The sequence below is a fragment of the Artibeus jamaicensis genome, unplaced genomic scaffold (assembly GCF_021234435.1).
Source record: "Artibeus jamaicensis isolate MK-2021 breed Jamaican fruit bat unplaced genomic scaffold, CSHL_Jam_final contig_415, whole genome shotgun sequence".
In the NCBI taxonomy this organism is placed as follows: Eukaryota; Metazoa; Chordata; class Mammalia; order Chiroptera; family Phyllostomidae; genus Artibeus; species Artibeus jamaicensis.
Window position 1 is genome coordinate 40,034,653 of NW_026521823.1, and position 18,433 is coordinate 40,053,085.

The following is an 18,433-nucleotide window of genomic DNA, read 5'->3' on the forward strand; positions in this document are numbered from 1 at the left end:
CCCCTGCAGTGCGCTACCTCTTGCTGCCGCGTCCTCTCTCCAGCGAAGCCGGGGCTCTCTGACTCTGATGTCAGTCCTTTACTCTGCTTGCTTCTCTTCTCTTCCGCAGCCCACTGGTCACACAAAGGCCTTTTTGCCTCTCTTGTCAGAGCTAAAATGGTAGCCGTGAGCCCCTCTCGGGACTGGTGCATTCTTTCCCCACTGCTCTGACCATTCTGTCCGTGGAGCCCCTCGTAAGCAAACTCCCCACGTGAAGCCCCTTCTCGGAAACGGCCTCCCACCGACTCAGCCCCGCAGTGCCTGCCCCATGGCTGTCCGCCCTGCTGATGCTGCGCAGTGCTGTCTGGCATTTTAAACGACTGTTTATTTCCGGCCTCCTTTCACTAGAATGTAGGCTCCAGATTCCTGAGAGCAGGGACAGTATCTTTTTTCTCACCTCACTGCTGTATCTTCAGCACTTACAAGAGTGCTCGCCTCCACAGCTATGTGTTGATTGCAGTAAGTGAGATGCACTTGCACGCTTGTTTGATTACCTGCGAGGACTGTGCTTTTCGGCCTTCTCAGATGAGTACTTATGTATTCAGTGGCCAGGTGAGTAGTGTAGACAGTAAAGATCCCATTTCTAGTTTATTGTCAACGAGGAACAAGTGAGTGGCTAACTGTCAAGCTTCATCCACTTGTTGGAGACTCTGTTGGTTGGTTATCAAGGAGGGTGGCCTGATAGGAGGCTTTCTTAGTCATCACATTTAGGCTGTTCCATGAAACCTGTATTTTGTTCTGTTTTATTTTACCAAAACGTGAATGTTCTGGAAATTGTTATCATTGAATAAAAACGCGAGGCATAAGGTAAGCTGTGTGAAATTAGTGAAGGGGTGGCTGAAGCTGTAAAGAACCCATGATTTCTTACCTAATTTTATTCCTCTGTCCATGAATAATATTTCGGAATTTAAAAGTGCTCTAATATTTTTATTAAAGTTTCTTTAAAGTGAGTCCCAGTCTTTGCTGTTTTATTTCTGCTCAAACATTTACTTGTTTTCTCGCCCTCCCCTTTCGTAACTCAGCTATTTGTTTGGACCATTTCTCTATTTCTTAAGAAACCCTCATGCAAAGCCGTACTCTGGGGCTTGTTCTGAACTGTAGGGGTCGTTGCTTATCGGCTGACCGTCGGCGTGTTGTCAGACCCGTGAGCCCACACACACGAAGTCGTGCTGGCATCACTGTGCTTCCGACCAGTGAGATGCTACCGTCAGAGCAGCGCCTCCCTGTGACAGCCCTGCTGCAGATGTCCCGTCCACGCCTTGTTCATGCATTACAGACGTTTCCCACGCTACACACTTGGCCTTTGCATTTCATTTGCTGTACAACCCGCTTTCTTTTCCCTTAGAATGTAAGTTCTGTGAGGACAGGGCTTTTTTGTTTTCTAGATTTTGTTCACTGTTTTTTCCGAAGTGCTGAGGAGGGTACCTAGAAAATAGTAAATATTCAACACATATTTTTCCTGAATGGCTAAGTGTAGAGTATCGCATTCTACTTCTGTGGTAAAGGAAATAGATGTAGGGTTTTGTACGTTCAGGGAACGCGATAGAGAAAGCAGGTGAAACAAATTAGTGTTGTTAGATGGGGACATTGGGCCGGAGAAATATTTTGTTTGGCTCAATGAAGTGTTTTTAGTTTTGGATTTTATCTGTTAGATACCTTGAGCGGTCTTCTCTACTCCTTACTGTCTCCTGCCCTCGTTCATACGTGGTGGTTGACTCCTTGGGGGCATCGTTGTGAGCATTGGAGTCTGTCCTCCTTGTGCAGAGGGCGACAGCGGACTGCATGCCGAAGGCGGAGCTGAGTCATGAGTGTGAGGAATGGAGGGACCTTACACTTCAATGATTTCAGGCCCGTAGCTGGACTTGAATCAGTGGGTGATGGAGGTCAAGGGGCTGTGCTGCACAGTGGGGGCTTCAAGCTTTGGTTTGCATTTTGAAAAATCATTTATCTGAACACAGCGATAGGTTCTGTAATGGTGATGGCAGTTGAAAATTAGTGGGCGCACTCTGCGTGCAGACTGCGTGGTGTGCGCTGGTTGGGGTGCTTGGTGAGGAGGCGCCACTCTGTGAAGCTGGTGACATCTGGGCTGTCTGGGGGGGGCTCTTCAGGGGCAGACAGACCGGCTGGGTCGTCTGCAGTGACCTCCTGTCTCCAGAAACAGACCCTGAGGAAACTCTGAGGGTCGGGAACGCCGGAGGCGGACCGTGTTTTCAGGAAGCGAGACCTGCTTTTGCAGATGCTGTGGAGAGGTCAGGAAAGTTTGTGCAGAATAAGCCAGAGGCGCTGCATCTGGCCACATGCACCTGATGGGAATTTGGTGAAGGAAGGCTGGGGGGAGGGTGGCAGAGCCGGTGTACTTTCCCTTTGGTTCGGGGCTGAAGCTCTTCTCTGTCCTATTGCCTTTTTTCTTTTGCGTGTGTGTGTTATGATGATACTAATTTTAGTTAACTTTGTCTAAAATCTTTTTTCTTCATTAATTTGTACCAGAATGGGATAAAACAGTTTATTACTTATATCGCTATTTTTCAGCTTGAGTTATAAGAGGCATTTTTGAAACAAATATGTCTCTGCAGTAGAGTTTTGGATAACAAACTACCATTCAGAGAAGTATCTTAAAATTCGAAGTGTCTAAATCTAAATTGAATAGCAAAGGGTGTAAAAAGCTTTTTATGTTATATTTGGAGGACTAGGAGTCACATAGGAACAACTGGTCGGGGTGTCTGTTAAGTCAGCAGACTGGCCTGTGCTCTGTGCCCAGTGAGGGGGTGTCTCTCTCCCCGCAGTCCTCCCGCGTGCACATCACGCGGGCCGTGCTGGAGCAGTTTCTGTCCTTTGCCAAGTACCTGGACGGGCTGGCCCACGGGGCACCTTTGCTGAAGCAGCTCTGCGACCACATTCTGTTCAACCCGGCCATCTGGATCCACACCCCGGCCAAGGTGAGCACACACTCGCTCGCTCTGTTGCAGTCGGTGTCACGCAAGTGGTTCCCGGGTCTGAACGGCACAGTGGAAACATGGGGCTTTCAGCTTATTTCATGGTCAGTGTGAAGCTCTTGTGTTAAGCAGGACCAGAAGTGAAAGTATTGAATGTGGGAGCACTAAAATAAATGAAATTGTAGTTAAAGTTAAGCTTGATGTAATAACTGCATCCTGAAGTCGTTAGATGGGGTTCATACTTTTCCAAGAAAGAGAGTTGGTGCACTAATCGTTCGAAGACTAAGAAAGGAGAGAATGACCAGTCGTCCACTGTGCTCACGGCAGCTATGGACACAGTGACTGGAAGATGGCTTGTGTTGTACAGAATTTATATCGTGACATGTTTTAAAATAAATGTATGCATACATTTTCTCTAGATATCAACAAAACTTAGTATTTCCCATGCCTGAATTTAGCTCTGTTATAGTCTAGTGGAAATTAATGAGAGACATTTTTCTTGAATTAAGGCTTCCGTCTGCAATTTTCAAACCTTTCACATAACTTTGTTTAAATAAAGTTTAAGTTCTGACTTTATTATAGTTTATCATGTTCATTATAGTGCTAATCTCAAGCCTGAAGTTTGTTCACTATTTCAACAAGGTGTTTGACTAGTCATTTCTCTATTGCCATGGTTAGATTCTGATATTGTGGCAATGGGTTAAGAAATTTTTTTTAAAAATATTTTATTTATTTATTTTTCCAGAGAGGGGAAAGGAAGGAGAAAGAGTGGGAGAGAAATATCAATGTATGGTTGCCTCTCATGAGTCCCCTGCTGGGAACTGGCCTGCAACCCAGGCATGTGCCCTGACTGGGAATCGAACCGCGATACTCTGGTTCGCAAGCCCGCGCTCAATCCACTGAGCTATGCCAGCCAGGGCTAAGAAATTTTTTAATTATGTGAATTTTTAAGGTAGACAGCAACATTTTGTATTTTTGCAAATCTGGTGTAGCTGTCCACTGTTAGTTCCGTTCCTTTGAGCGTCTGGAATGGGCTGCGACTATGGGCTTTGGACTTTTTAAACAGTTTGGTCATCCTTTCAGATACTTCCAATGAAATTACTGAATTATTTAAATTTATTTAATGGTAAGTAGCTATTAAAATACCTTTATTAAAATAAATGTTAGAATGTGTTCATCGTAGGATATTTTTAATAGAAATGATATTTAATAATAGTTATTTTTAACCTCATACTATATGGTACTTTCTTGACCTTCACTAGTTTTTATTTAAGTTAGAGTAGAATGTGTAACATATAACGGAAACACTTGAAACCTTTTAAATTCATTTTAATGCTCTGCTAACGTTTTTGTACTAGGTTCAGCTTTCTCTATACACTTACTTGTCTGCCGAGTTTATTGGAACCGCCACCATTTACACCACCATACGCAGAGTGGGAACAGTGCTACAGCTGATGCACACGCTGAAGTACTACTACTGGGTCATCAATCCCGCCGACAGCAGTGGCATCGCCCCCAAGGGGCTCGGTAGGTGAACTGCTTCCCTGTGCGTGGCGCTGTGCTTGGCTGCTCTGCTCCCGAGGAGGGCAGCTGTCCTGGAGAGGAGGAGCACATGGTACCAGGGCATCACTGGGCGGTGGCCGTTCTTAGATCGTAGACTGGGATCGTGAGAATTCTTTGTGGTGAAGAAGTGTTTAGCTTTACGATATTAAATCATTTTTGCAATAAAGACAGTTGAATTAAGTAATATTCTGCCTTTTAGCCTATATTGTGTTGTAATTCAGGACGATATATTCATGTATTAAAAACAGATGAAGGATATTGGTCCTGACTTATGAGTTCTCTTAGTTTCAACATTTCGAAGTTGTTTCAACATTTCAAAGTTTCTGCCTTTTTAAAAAAATTTGTTTCCCATACTTGACCCCTTGTTCTATATATAGTAGAAGCTAATTTTTCACAGCATCATGTGGTTTAAAATATATCATCAGTTTTCCTAATTCTGTAAAAATACATGCTTATCATAGGAAATAAAGTAATATAAAAGAAAAAAATTGTTTATAACCCAAACCTCAGGAATTACCTGTTACAAGTTAGGTGTGTGTTCTTCCATGTTTCTCATTGCATGAATACATGAAATACTTAAACTCTTACAGAATTGGGACTGCCTTGCTATTTCCATGTTTTTTTCCTTGACTTTACGTAGTATTCAAAGGGGATGTACGATTTGCATATTTCTAAAGTTTTGATTCTAGAAACAATCAGACTTACAAAAAAGTCAGTATCAGTTTCATTATATATAATCACTTACCTCCACCTTTGATTTGTGTAGAGTTAGTGGGCAAGGGGTCTTGTGGTGGACATTGTCAGTTTTCTTCGGAAATACGGCACCAGTTTCAGTTTCACCGGTAAGTGTGTTACAGTGCTTTTCTCAGCGTGTTCATGGCAGTGTTCACATGACTGGTGTGTCAGAATCTTTTTGACAGGGGAAAATAGCATTTCCCTACTTTACTATTCACTCACTTACTTTACTACCTTTCATTGATGGGACTTTAAAATTGTGCTGTTTGCACTCAGATACACTATTCTCTTATTTATGGCTTTTTTATTACTTTTGAACTTAATACCTAAAATTTACTGAATGCTCATTATGAGTTAGAATCTATGCTAAGCATTCTGTTGCACATGTTACTTTTGTTTAATTGATTTCTAATTAGAGAAAATTTGTAAGAATTGTACAGGTAATTTCTTATACCCTTCTACCATATTTCCTAGTATTTTGTATTTTAGCACATAGACTTTATCACTCTCTACTTTTATGTAAACATACATATACCTATACTAATGCACACTTTTCTGAATCATTTGAGAATGAATTGTGTATGTGATGCCTATTACCCCTATATGCCCTGCTGTTTTATTTCCTAAAACATAAGGGCGCTCTCTGAGACACAACCGCAAAATCAGATAACTGCCATTAACACCACACGTCACGAGTCCAAGACCCCTGTGAAATTTCATGGAGAATCCCAGTAGTATCCCTGCTGGGGAAAAAAATCCTTTCCCAGATTCCCAGTTGAGGATCTTTTATTGTTGTTAGTTGCCTTGCTGTTTTAATATTCTTTGACTTAAAGTAGTTGTTTCAGCATTTCCTTGACTCTTTGGAAGAGTATAGGCAAGTTACTTTTTAGAACGTCCTTTAATTGGGATCTCTTTGATAATCTGCTTATGAAGGTTCAGGCCTTTCATTCTGGGAAAGAATCACACAGACACTGTACCATTCTTTCTCGTGTATCATGCAGGAGGCACATGATGTAGGTTGTCTTAGTACTGATACTAATTATGATCATTTGACTAAGGTGGTATCTACCAGGGTTCTTGTTTTTAAAAAAATTTTATCGAATTGACTGGGGTGGCATTGATTGTTAAAATTGTACAGGTTTCAGGGATACAGTTCTATGATACATCGTCTCTGTAGTATCTTGTGTGTTCACCACCCAAAGTGCAGTCTCCTTCCATCACCATCGTCTTGTGTGTTCACCACCCAAAGTGCAGTCTCCTTCCATCACCATCGCTCCCCCTTTACCTTCTTCTGCCTGCCCACTCCCTTCCCTCTGACAGTCAGCACACTGTCATCTGTGTCTCGGAGTTGTTCGCCTCACCCCCTCTCTTCTCACCCAGTCCTGCAGCCGCTCCCCCGACACCTGCCAGTCTGTTCTCTGGGTCTGTGAGTCTGTTCCTATTTTATTAGTTTCTTAATTGTAAAATAACTACTTTCTCTCTTGTAATAATAGGTATTTGTTGGGAAAAATACATTTAGACATGTAAATATCTTGTTTTTAAAAAGAATTTAATTTTTCATTTTTAATTTCCCATTAAAATTTTTTTTAATTAGAAAAATTTATTTTCTTACTGATTCATCAGTAACTCTTGTCAGAAATGATTTTTACTGTGACTGCTGCCAAGCAGCAATGTTTTTGAACATTTGTTATTCGAATTCTACTATGGAAATCACTCATTTTTCTCCTACATTTATTTGTTCATTTTAAATATTGGTATAGATTTCATGGGCTTCTGTTTTATCTGGCGTGTAAGTCAACTGTTGGTAGGCTTTCCCTGAGAAGGGTCGGATGAAATGTTTTAGGCCAGGAGCCTTAGGTCTCTGTTGCAGACAGTTAAGTCTGCCATTGTTGCCCAAAAATGCCAAACCCCCTCCAATCCTAAAGAACTACAGATAGTATGAAAATGAATGGGTGTGGTTTGGTTCATGAAACTTAAAAAGAAATTGGTTCAATATAGCGCAGAGGCTATCCTTTGAGTTGGGTCCTTATTTTTTTTATGTCAATTGGTCTCAGATTTGGCGAGTAGGAGCTCCTTCGAATGGGTACTGGTGTTTTCATAACCAGTGTTTACAATTCCTAATTTTTTAGCGCTTATTGCTTTCTGGCACAAGACATCCTTGGTTGGTTGTGTGCTTTCCTTATTTATTGCACTCCTTGAATCACCTGTTTTTTCACGGCACCCGGGACTATCTGGGCAGACAGGGATTGTCCAACCAAGATCTGGGTGTCAAGTGTGCTCGTGGTACTTACTGCTCTGCGGCACCAGTGCCCGTGGGCGTTCTCGGTGACAAGGATCTCAGCGCACATGCGTGTGTGTGTGTGTGTGCGCACTCCTGCCTCTCTTCTTTCTGCTTATGAATGTACATTGGGGGTTCACATTTTAGGAGTTTTAGGTGTTTGTTTTGAATATATGGTGAACACAGAGTGGTAGGACACGTGCACATGTAAAATGAATCTCACCAGTGACGGTACGTGGAAGGAACAGAGCATCACCAGAAGCCTGCGGGAGCACACACACCTTCCCTTGTGCAGCCGTCGTGATGGCCTGTCCTCGGTGCCGTGTCCGTGGTGCTCTCGCTTCACTTGAGAACAGTTTCTTTTTTACTGTGCTTGATGCCTTTGCTGTTCATGTGTGTGTCCCTAAATAATTGGTTGTTTCGCTTCCATATTTTACATAAACAGTATTGTCTCACATGTGATTTGTTTTGTCATTCAAGTTCATATTTGTAAGATAAATTTATTTATATTTAATTTTGTAAAATACGAATTCATACTATATGCATACACATAATATACTCACGTCTATGTATTTCCCTGCAACCTGCTCTTTACATTGTATGACCTGCGACAGTAGTAATTGCATATACTCTTTACTGAGTGTTTACAGTTAAATGGACCAGGCACTGCTCTAATTTCTGTACATACGTTGAGCCATATAATCCTCACAAAATATCCTAAGACATAGCACTGTTAATTTTCCTCATCCTAACCAGAAAATATGCATTAAGGTCATATAAAACTTGTCCAGTTTCATTAAGTAGTGGCAAAGTTAGAATTCAAGTAAGAGTTCACTAAGATAGTGGCTCTCTGACCGAGAAGGAGGAGAAACTCTGACTAGGAAGGGACAGCAGCCCGAGATGAGGGCCGAGGTGGGGGAGGGTTGGGTGGGCCTAGTGCCACGGCCAGGAAGTGTGTGTGCAGGGGCTTGGCCCACTGGCAGTCGCACCACTGGGAGCTGGAAATGGAAGTCAGTCCTGGGGGAGCATGCACGTCCCAGGACTCAGAGGCCTGTCTGCACAGGCTGTGGACCGGAGCCTCACCCTCCCTGGGCGTGCACCACCCAGGTGCCTTTGCAGGGGGCGGGTCAGGCGTTCATCTCATCATGCTTCACGCAGCTGTACACGTGTCTCTTCTGTAGACATGCTGTTGCTTACAGTGAAAAAGGTTTTTACGAACAAGTACTACCAAGTGCTGGAGAGGAGGGAGAGGGTGTGTGGTCCTAGTCCAGGAGTGGGGCACAGTGTGGAGAGCAGCCTGGGGACTGGGGGCGGGACGACCCTCTCCAGGGCAGATGGGTGGATTCAGTGTTGATTTGCTGTGACTTGTAGCGATCTGCAGGTCAGTTTTGGGGGAGTAAATAAGAGATGTTATAAATTATACCTGAAGGGATGGTAGTTTTGAAACATAGAGAAGCTATCTAAGTTCTGGTTGCATGAAGAGAAGTTTGGCATTTAAGCATGTCCACTGTTCTAGCTACATATCTTAAAGGTATAATTTAATTGTTGTGTATATTACATATATCATACATGCTCATTTTTTGGTAATTAAATATTCCCAGTTAACTACTTTGAAATTTAGATGTTATGATGAAATTGGTATGCATATACTTCAATTGTTCTCATCATGTTCAATTGACTCATAAACATTGATTGTCCAGTGCAGTGCGTATGGGGCACATGCAGCCGACGCGGAAGGAAGACGCTGCAGAGCGGATGTTACACATCCATGTGTCGCTTTCGCTGCACTTTGTAACCTGTGGGGCGGAAATAGAGACAGTGTTCAAAGGAAGACGGGCTGGAGAGTGGAAGAAGGGGTTGGGAGAACTCAGATTTCAGAGGAAAGGGGACCAACATATTACGTGATGAAATTTGGAGAAAGTATCCTTGCAGCTACTTGATAATCATGCACTTGTCAGTGTGTAGTGACATAATTTTTAAATAAGAATTCCCCAAATTCTGACATTTAGTGAATAATCTGAACTTGTCAAAAATCTGAAAATAATGTTTACATTCTATTGATACAATTGAAATTACACAGCATTAAAATTAATACATGTAATAGTAATAATAATAATAACAAATAGACTGTTAAAGAATTTTGTAGGATCCTAACATTATTTTATTAAGCTCATTTAATATTGTGATTTTTTTTTCTGTTTTTTTTTTTCCTCCTTGTGTTTTATTTTATTCTAGATGGTCCCCGGCCATCACAAAAAGAAATTATATCACTGAGGGCATTTATGCTACTTTTTCTGAAACAGCTCATATTAAAGGTAAAATAGTTCTATGTAGTTCAGAATTGTAATATATTAGGTGAAAGGAATTTTGGGCATGTTTTAAAATCATTATTGTACAGTTAGCACAAACTGTGTTTTAATTCATGAATTGTTTTTAAAATTCTGTAAACTGTAGTATTAACTTGTATTGAATTTTACTCTTGTTAAATACTCTGAGATCCTCTACACTAAGGGATATAACAGAAATAGCAAGGAACATGAATAAGCATAAAGATTTTATTCTAGAAAATGGTCTTTGTCCCTTCTTTGAGAAGGTTTATGTTATGTATTTCATTACAGGGGGATATTTAAAAGACTAAGGTTAAAAAATGAAAAGTAAAAGTAAAATACACAATATTGTAAAGTTTGGCATTCATTTGCATTATTTTAAGAGAGGAGTACGTGGTTAAAATAGTGATATTCATTAATACAGTTGGATGATCAAAATACACTAACTCTAAGGGAAGTTAATCAAATATTAGCAACTTGAAAAAACATACTAATTTCTAAATATTTAACCTGAAATAATATAGTTGATTATGAAGCATCTACCTATTTTAATTAAAACATTACTACTCTTAGGTTGTTTTTATGTTCTTTTGGAATGATCATTTTGATGCCTGTCTTTAATTGACATTTTAATTTTAGATTTAAATTGAGTAATATCTTTTTCAACATTAGGATCGAGGGGTCAAAGAAGACGAACTTCAGAGCATATTAAATTACCTGCTTACAATGCACGAGGTGGGTGCGGGCGGGGGCTCCTTGTCTAATTATTTTATTCAAAGTGTTAGCATGGAGTTTTAACTGAAGAATATTGGTGCTTCTTATTTATTACGCAGGATGAAAATATTCATGATGTGTTACAGTTGCTAGTGGCTTTGATGTCAGAACACCCAGCCTCCATGATACCAGCATTTGATCAAAGAAATGGAATAAGGTATGAGGAGAACGCTAGTATGTTAGGTAGACTCGGGTGCAGTTGTGTTTCCTGGAATAGTCCCTGTTCCTTGAACTTTTGAATAAATACAGCAAAATCTTACACATAAGAAGGAAATAAATGGAGAAAGCTGCTGTGAATCCTCTAGTACTCAGCTGAGGAAGTATGAGGAAAATGGGTCTCAGGCCTCGCTCAAGAAGAGTAATTAAATTGTGACTACAGTGAAGACACTTCCAGGAGTGGGCTGAGCAGGTCTCACTTTGCAGGAAGACGAGGGGGTGTGGTCAAATTCAGCAAAAGGGAGTGAGAGAAAGTGAGTTTTTAGGCTTCACTATCCTATGAAGGGCTTGATGGGGTTGGAAGATCCGTGGACTGGTGAGTTCAGCTTTGGTTCTGTTGATGATACAATTAAAGAATTGCTCAGATTTCCATTTTGTGAGGCACAGTGTAAAAAAGGAGGTGGCGGGGAACAACACTGCCCTGAGGGACCCTGGGTTTGGGCGGTGACCATAATGCAGGCGAAGGTGACTCGGCACCTGGGGGCGGGACCAAAGCTGGGGAAGGTGGCAGTGTCCTTAGGAGGATGGTGGTGAGGGGGTTACGGAGTATAGACAAGTGGTGCACGGCTTCTTGATCAGCGTCCTCGTTCTTACGAAGTTCAGCCTGTAGCCTAGTCTCTCAGGAATGCTCCCTTTTTATGTCGCTGGAGTCTGAGTTACTGGAATGAAGAAGAAATCTAGGTCACTCCATGTGCAACTCAGTGGGAAGTAAATCAGTGTCAGTACTTCAGATTAACAACCCGAGCAAATGAATTAGGAATCACCTATCTTTGTATAAGTAACAGTCATTAACTGATTCGACAGTAAGTTTTCTATTAGTACTGTATTGCAGTCTCTCTTGTCTTATTTTGTAAGAGGCATTTGTTTATTTGTGGAAAAAATCCTGGATGTCTTCATGAGTCAGATGTTAGTCATAATTTCTGTTGGTCCTTGTTTTTTCCCTTCAATTCCAAGTTCATCGTAGACAATGGGAACTCAGTGGAGTTACTGATTCTGTATCTGAGGAAAGTCACATTTTTAGGCACTGAGCTTTTCCTTTGGACTCAGAATTATTTTTTCTGTTGGATGTTTTCTGATATACTTTCCTGAACATTTCTTATTTGATGTGTAACTTTCCTATTCTCATACTTGCCTTTATAAATTACTGATCTTGGTTCTTTCTTAAAAGTTCTGAAAACAGATTTCAGTATAAATACATTTAGGAACTTGGAAAAAATCTTCCACGGGACATAATTACTTGTCGTTTATCTTTACTCACTGTCTGTTCTTAGTAGAGTAATTCCAAAAAATCAACAGTATGTTAATTTTTGAATAATATGTCACTGACTTTTTGTTCCACTTTGTCAGTGTTGTTGCAGTGGTAGGAAAATTGTACTGCCTCTTTCATTACCAGCTCTTTTGCTTAGTCCAGCTCACTGCCCCTTCAAAATATAAACTGCTGGTCAGGCAGGGGCAGAACGGCCACCTCACTGAGAAGGTGACTTCAGACCAACACAGAAGCAGGCATCTCCAGAGGAGAGGACAGAAGCCAATGCAGGCTGCTTCCCGTGCAGGGAGGCCGGGCTGGAGCGGGAGGGCGGGGCCCTGCTGCCGGCAGTGCTGCGGCCACTGTGGTGATGTGCAGGGCACGGTCCCCGCCCTGCTGCGTGCGAGTGAGGAACACGGAGGGTCACAGCCTAGGAAGTGCAGGTGCGCTCGCCGGGCACAGAGGGCGCAGAGATAGAGGTGGTTTTTCCTCACGTCAGTGTTTGTGCAACGTTTTGTTTAAAAAGATACTTAAAATAATAAAGTGTGTCCTGTTTTTATAGTCAGAGTCACCACTGCCATCTCAAAGGACCTGCTTAAATTCTATAATAGTTTTAAAAGAATATTATAGTCCCTCTCTCTTTTGAAAAAATATTTCCTTTTTTAAAATTAAATATGAGATAAAATCTCTTTCATAGTATTTGAAGTGACTGTATAGGTCGGGTAGGGCTATGTGTTACTGGAGACTTTTTGCTCCAAGTGACAGAAGACTTCTCAAAAGAATTCAGTGAAAGAGACGAATGTGTGTGTTGCGGGGACCTCACCGGGGTGGGAACCGGGGCCTGGAGAGCGGAGGGCGATGAGTTTGATTCCGCTGCTGGCCCCTGGCCGAGGCTTGTGCCCTCTGCTTCCTGCTTCAAGCTACTTCTTCCTTCGAGAGTCCGGCAGAGGCAGGGGCTGTTTCCCAATCTGACCCCAAATCCCGAGAAAAGAGGGGGCCTTCAGGTGGGGCACTGGTGCTGTGCGGGGCGCGGGCAGCGGCCACCTGCCCTTCCCCCGTGCGTGTCTGGAGGCTGCACTGAAGGAAACACTGATGCAGTGTTCTCCCGTCTCTTCCTTTCAACGAGTTTGAAGTTCTGAGAGGCGGCGTGTATTTTATGGCTGTCGTGATTTAATTGTGAAATATGCAGTGCCTACATTTTCAGTGTTTGTAGAGTGTAAAAGATCACTGATTTTTATATTTTAGGGTAATCTACAAATTACTGGCTTCCAAAAGTGAAAGTATTTGGGTTCAGGCCCTGAAGGTTCTGGGATACTTTCTGAAACATTTAGGTCACAAGTAAGTTGATGTTTTTTTTAAATAATGAATTATAGAAATATCTACTGAAATTATATTTTTACTAGTTTTGTATCTAATATAACATGAAATTTGACTAGAATAATATTACAGCAGACAATAATAGCTTCCTGTGGTAAAAGTTGCAAAAATATTTTACAAAAGGATGTCTATTAATAGTAGATTATAGAGCAAAATCAAAATTTCAGTAATATAGTTTATACCTATTGCTGAAAAGAAAGTATTATTTATTTTACGGATGTAATAAAGTATTTCATCAAATAAAGTAAAGCACATACAGGTATGATTTCAGTGGAAGCTGACTGGACCCAGGAGAACCCTGTACACCGAGGTCTCCCTTCGAGCCGTGTCTCAGCTCACGTGCCGAGACAGTATTTTCTTACGTGTTGTGTTCTTTGCTAACAGTGGGGCCCATCGATTACTTGTGTAATTTGAAAATCCTGGAGTATCTTTTTTCCCTGAAGTCTAGAAGTCAGGTACTTTAAAAAATCACCTGTGGATGTAATGGGTATTTTTGATACTATTTTGTCCAGTGCATGATTACTTTTTAAAAGTCCATTTTCTGTACAAATGAGGCCAAGAAGCCAGTGCCGTTGCTGGAGTGTTGCTGGGTGGGGTTCCTCGCAGGATGGTGCTGTTCTCGGTTCTCTCTGGTGTTTGAATGTACCGAGTGTTTACTGATGACACTGGTGAAAGCTGCGCCAGATCCAGATAAAATAGCTCTGACGTGCTCAGTATACTGTCCATGAGCGTAGGTACTGTTTTCATTTTGGTTCCAAAGCACTGGTCAGGTGAGGGACTGTAGAGGTATTACAGACGCGGCAACTAATTCACCGTAGCCGGGATTGGAGAAAGGTAGCCCTTTATGACTGAGAGTAAGAAACACGTGTCCTTTTTAATATTAAGAGGTAAGGACTGCCTGTTTGAAGAAATCGATTAGGAGATATTAATAAAGAATTCTAGCCTAGGTGCAGTGTTTTAAAACTTGTCAATAAAGCACATTTAAAAGTACAGAAATATAAAAAGTACTGCTATGGAGTACATAATTGTGATTAAAAACTTTATCATAAGGTAAAAAATAAGAAATAAATTATTTGCTTCTGAAGAAGGATAGCTCCTAAACAGAATTTCAGGAAGTTGGAGGAAATGGTAGGGTAACGTGCAAGTGTTGGGCCACAAGCTAATAGAACTTTGGGGGAAGAAACTGGAGGGAAAACCTGCACAGACAACGGAAAGCAGCAGCTGCTCGGGGGAGGAGTGCCTGTGCGGACAGCGCGGGGAGACGCGGTGGGGAGATGTGCGCGCGGCTGGGACTGAATGTGTGGGTGCCGTCCCTGTCGCCCCCGCCCTCCAGGAGGAAAGTGGAGATCATGCACACCCACAGTCTCTTCACGCTGCTCGGGGAACGGCTGATGCTGCACACGAACACCGTGACTGTCACCACGTACAACACCCTGTATGAGGTAGAGCTTTTCAAAATGCACCGTGACAGCTCTGTTTCTGTTTTTTGATTGTTGTCTCCATTCCCCCACCACGCCCCTGCCCCACCCACGCCCACCTCCTACCCGTGGTCATTCTTCCCCTCGGCTTTGTTTGTCGGTCCTGTGTGCTTGCTCCTCCACGGTCCTCCCCCATTTTCCTCCATTGTCCCTCTCCTCCACCCCCCATTACTGTGTCTGTTCTTTAGATCAGTGTCCCTGGTTCTGTTTTGCTCCCTTTTTGTTTTGTTGATTAGATTCCACTTATAGGTGAGATCACATGGTATTTATCTTTCACCGCCTGGCTTACTTCTCACTTAGCAGGATGCTCAGATGTATGCAGTGGGTAAGGACCGGGCCACTGCAACCTTCACAGTCCTGCGTGTGATGGGTACCGTACTAGAGGGGAGGGTGAGCGTTAAAGGGCTGAGTGAGGCGGACTCCTAGCAGGACGTGCCAGACGGCATCACCTGCTTTATGAAACTGAGGCGCCGTCTTCACCATTCTTAAAACGAAAAACACTAGTAAGGAAACACCCCTGTCTCCGTTTTCTGAGGAGAATTTATTCTCGTATCTCATATCCTAAGGCGTGAGTTAACTTTAGTGGACTCCTCTTTGAAATTACACACCTTCTTTAAAAACATAATTTCCTCTCTTATGTAAAATAAAGGAAAACCAGCAACAATGCCATTTCTATATAAATATTTTTGAGAATTATAATATTTGCAAAATGTTTTAAATTTTATTTGCTTTATGTTTACATTGTTACTCCATCTGTAAATTACAGATATATTTTCTCTACTTAATGCTTTGTAGCACAGTTAAGAATTATTTGTTACATTGTAAATCTGTCTTCTAAAGGCAAAACTAGATTTTTCTGTGCACTGGCAGGTGTCACTCACACCCTGGGAGGCATCGTGGGGAGACTTCTCTTGGTCCTTCTGACATTCCATCCCCGGGTGCCCAGGCCTCCAGAGGGCGGTGGCTCAAAAAGCCCCCTTTCTTGTAGAAGTGACCAGCTGACAGTTGAAATGTGCACTTCCAGTGACTTGGTCTGTTTCTGTAGGGGTGTGCAAGTTTCTGAACACAGATCTTCTACAGCATGGCATTCAACTCTCATAAGAGTCTCATAATAAAATTCTTATCTCAGAATCACAGAATCCCCGAGGGGGACAGTGTGTGAGGCATCGTGGTGTTTGAGTATTCTTTCACGGATGAGGGAGCTGAGAGTCACCCAGCATTACGCATGTCCACCCTGTAAGGATGTAGCCTCTCTGACCTCAGGGGCCTGGGGGCAGTTAGGTGGAGCAGTGGGGTCACGGGTGCGCCCCTTTGCTGAGGAGCCAGCCCCTCCCCTGAGTCCCCTGAGTCCCCTGAGTAGAGACGGGAGCTGTGTGTAGTGAGGCTGCAGGCGAGGGGTCAGAGCTCAGCTGGGAGCCCCCGTGTCAGCCTCCACTCTCTGCGACTCTCGAGTCCGGAAGCGGTTCCCTTTGTAGGGTAACGTTGGAAGGGGTGATGCTCTGCCTCGAGGGGTCTCACCACAGCACGTTGATGGGCTGTGTCACACTTGCCACACTTTGTTTCCCAGCCTGCTCCACTGTGACAGTCATTGGTCACCTGGCGCTGTGGACTCCCACCATATGGCTGGTGTGAGCTGAGGTGTGCAGTGAGTGTGAGGCACCTGGGCTGTCATGTCCACCGCTGGCTCTGAGCTGCTCTGCTTTGGTGGGGGCAGGGGCCCAGGTCCTGGGCCCGGCCCTGCTGCCTCGGGTCCTTTGTTGCCTTGGACTGTCTGCCACCTCTGACTGCTGTCCTACTGTTTCCTCACCCTCCACACCCACCCACCACCCGAGGTCAAAACGCCCGTGGGTTCTTCATGACCGTCTGCCATACTTACTATGCAAGGGCATCGTTTTATGCTTGTCTCCAGAATTTTAATTAAGTTGTTGATTCTAGAAACACAGCTGTTTCCCATCCCAGACGTGTAGCAGAGTGTGGAAACACAGCCACGTCTTAGTAAATATAGGTCGAATTGAGTTTCTCATTATATTTTTGTCATTAGAATATGTTACAGTTTTCAGAGCGCTTTCACATGTAGAGTCTTATTTGATCTCCTAGCAACTTCATTAGGCAGGTACCATGGTCATTACCCTCATTGTTGAATGATCACATAGGGACTCAAACAAGACAACAGTATGCAACCGGAGATTCTTTGGGATGAATTTTGTTTTCTGTGCAATGAGATGCTTTCTTTGGGGTACAAGGAAGCTTTGACTGTTCTTAATGGGAGCTGATGGCTTCATCTTTTCCAGGCCTTGTCTGTTGTGATTTTGAATCTCTTTGTAACCAGAATTACGGGGATCTTGTCCACTGGACTGTAGGTTCACACCAAGTCTTTCTGGGTAAATTGGTATGAAGCTTTTTCTAAGCATATACCAACCACTGCCTGTTCTGTGGTATCGGGTTTTCAAAGGAACTTTTACCCCCCATCTGACAGCCGTGCGTGTCCAGAGGCCCCGTTCAGAGTGTCCCGAGGGCCCGTCCATCCCCAGCAGATGTGTGGGCTGGCAGGGACCACACTTGTACCCTCTGTTTACCACCCAGCACTGGAAGGTTCCTATTTCAAGTCTGTGCCGTTTTGATGCTCATTCCTAATACGATTAAGTAAATTTCCTATCTTTTTCTTCTGAAAACAAAAGTCTGAGCAGAAAGGTAAGAAAAATGCCACTTTGGATATCATGGTGTTTTTCCAATCATGGGGACCATCCATGTCTCTTTAATTTTCTTTCTTCATCTCCAACTTTTACCATATAGTGGTGTACAGCTAGGCTTTCCAGGAACTTTCATAGTTTCCCCAAAGTCTTTGTACCCTAATGCAGGTTGAACTGTTTGAAAAGGTTCATTCAGAACTCAGCAAAACAGGAAATTAAATCACTAATATAAAATGTCTTTATTTAAAGTATAGTCTCATTGGATATTTTTTATATATGTAAACACATATATTAGGTAAACACAGGCTAAGGCTAAACGTTCCGTAAATAGTCAGATATTCACTATTTATACATTGTTGTACATTTTAAAACTTAATGTCTATTGAGTCCAGGCAGTGTGTCAGGCGCTGTGTTTGTCGTTGGGAACGTGACAGTGGAGAAGGTGGGCACGAGTTCCCTGCCCACCAGGACTGTTTCAGTGGGAGAGTTAGTGAGAGTCTTGGGGTTCTCTTTACGTGGTCAGCTTCTGTCATTTGTTGTTGCAGTTGTTTGAATGAAGGTTTTTAAAAACACTCAGTAAATGATAATGAGCCACATTGTTTATAAAGAATGTCTGCTATGAGACTTCATTTTGAGTTGAAATCCAGGCTTCTGACTTTATTTTATTTACTTCTAAGTTTTTTAAATTAATTTGACATTGAGTCAGATGTTGACAATTCATAGCATACATGTATTAAGGATGTATGCTGCAGAGGTATTTCACACAAAATAAGTTTT

At 42.6% G+C, this 18,433-nt stretch overlaps 1 protein-coding gene across 1 annotated transcript in view; it reads left to right on the plus strand.

The window, feature by feature from the left end:
• The window catches only part of NBEA (neurobeachin), a 439,670-nt gene that overhangs the window by 74,578 nt on the left and 346,659 nt on the right, over positions 1-18,433 (plus strand). Inside the window, exons 12-18 of the mRNA XM_053665561.1 lie at positions 2,823-2,975; positions 4,331-4,499; positions 9,784-9,863; positions 10,548-10,610; positions 10,709-10,806; positions 13,357-13,449; positions 14,822-14,930. Of these exons, the coding sequence (XP_053521536.1) occupies positions 2,823-2,975; positions 4,331-4,499; positions 9,784-9,863; positions 10,548-10,610; positions 10,709-10,806; positions 13,357-13,449; positions 14,822-14,930 (765 nt within the window). The remainder of the gene's footprint in view (positions 1-2,822; positions 2,976-4,330; positions 4,500-9,783; positions 9,864-10,547; positions 10,611-10,708; positions 10,807-13,356; positions 13,450-14,821; positions 14,931-18,433) is intronic.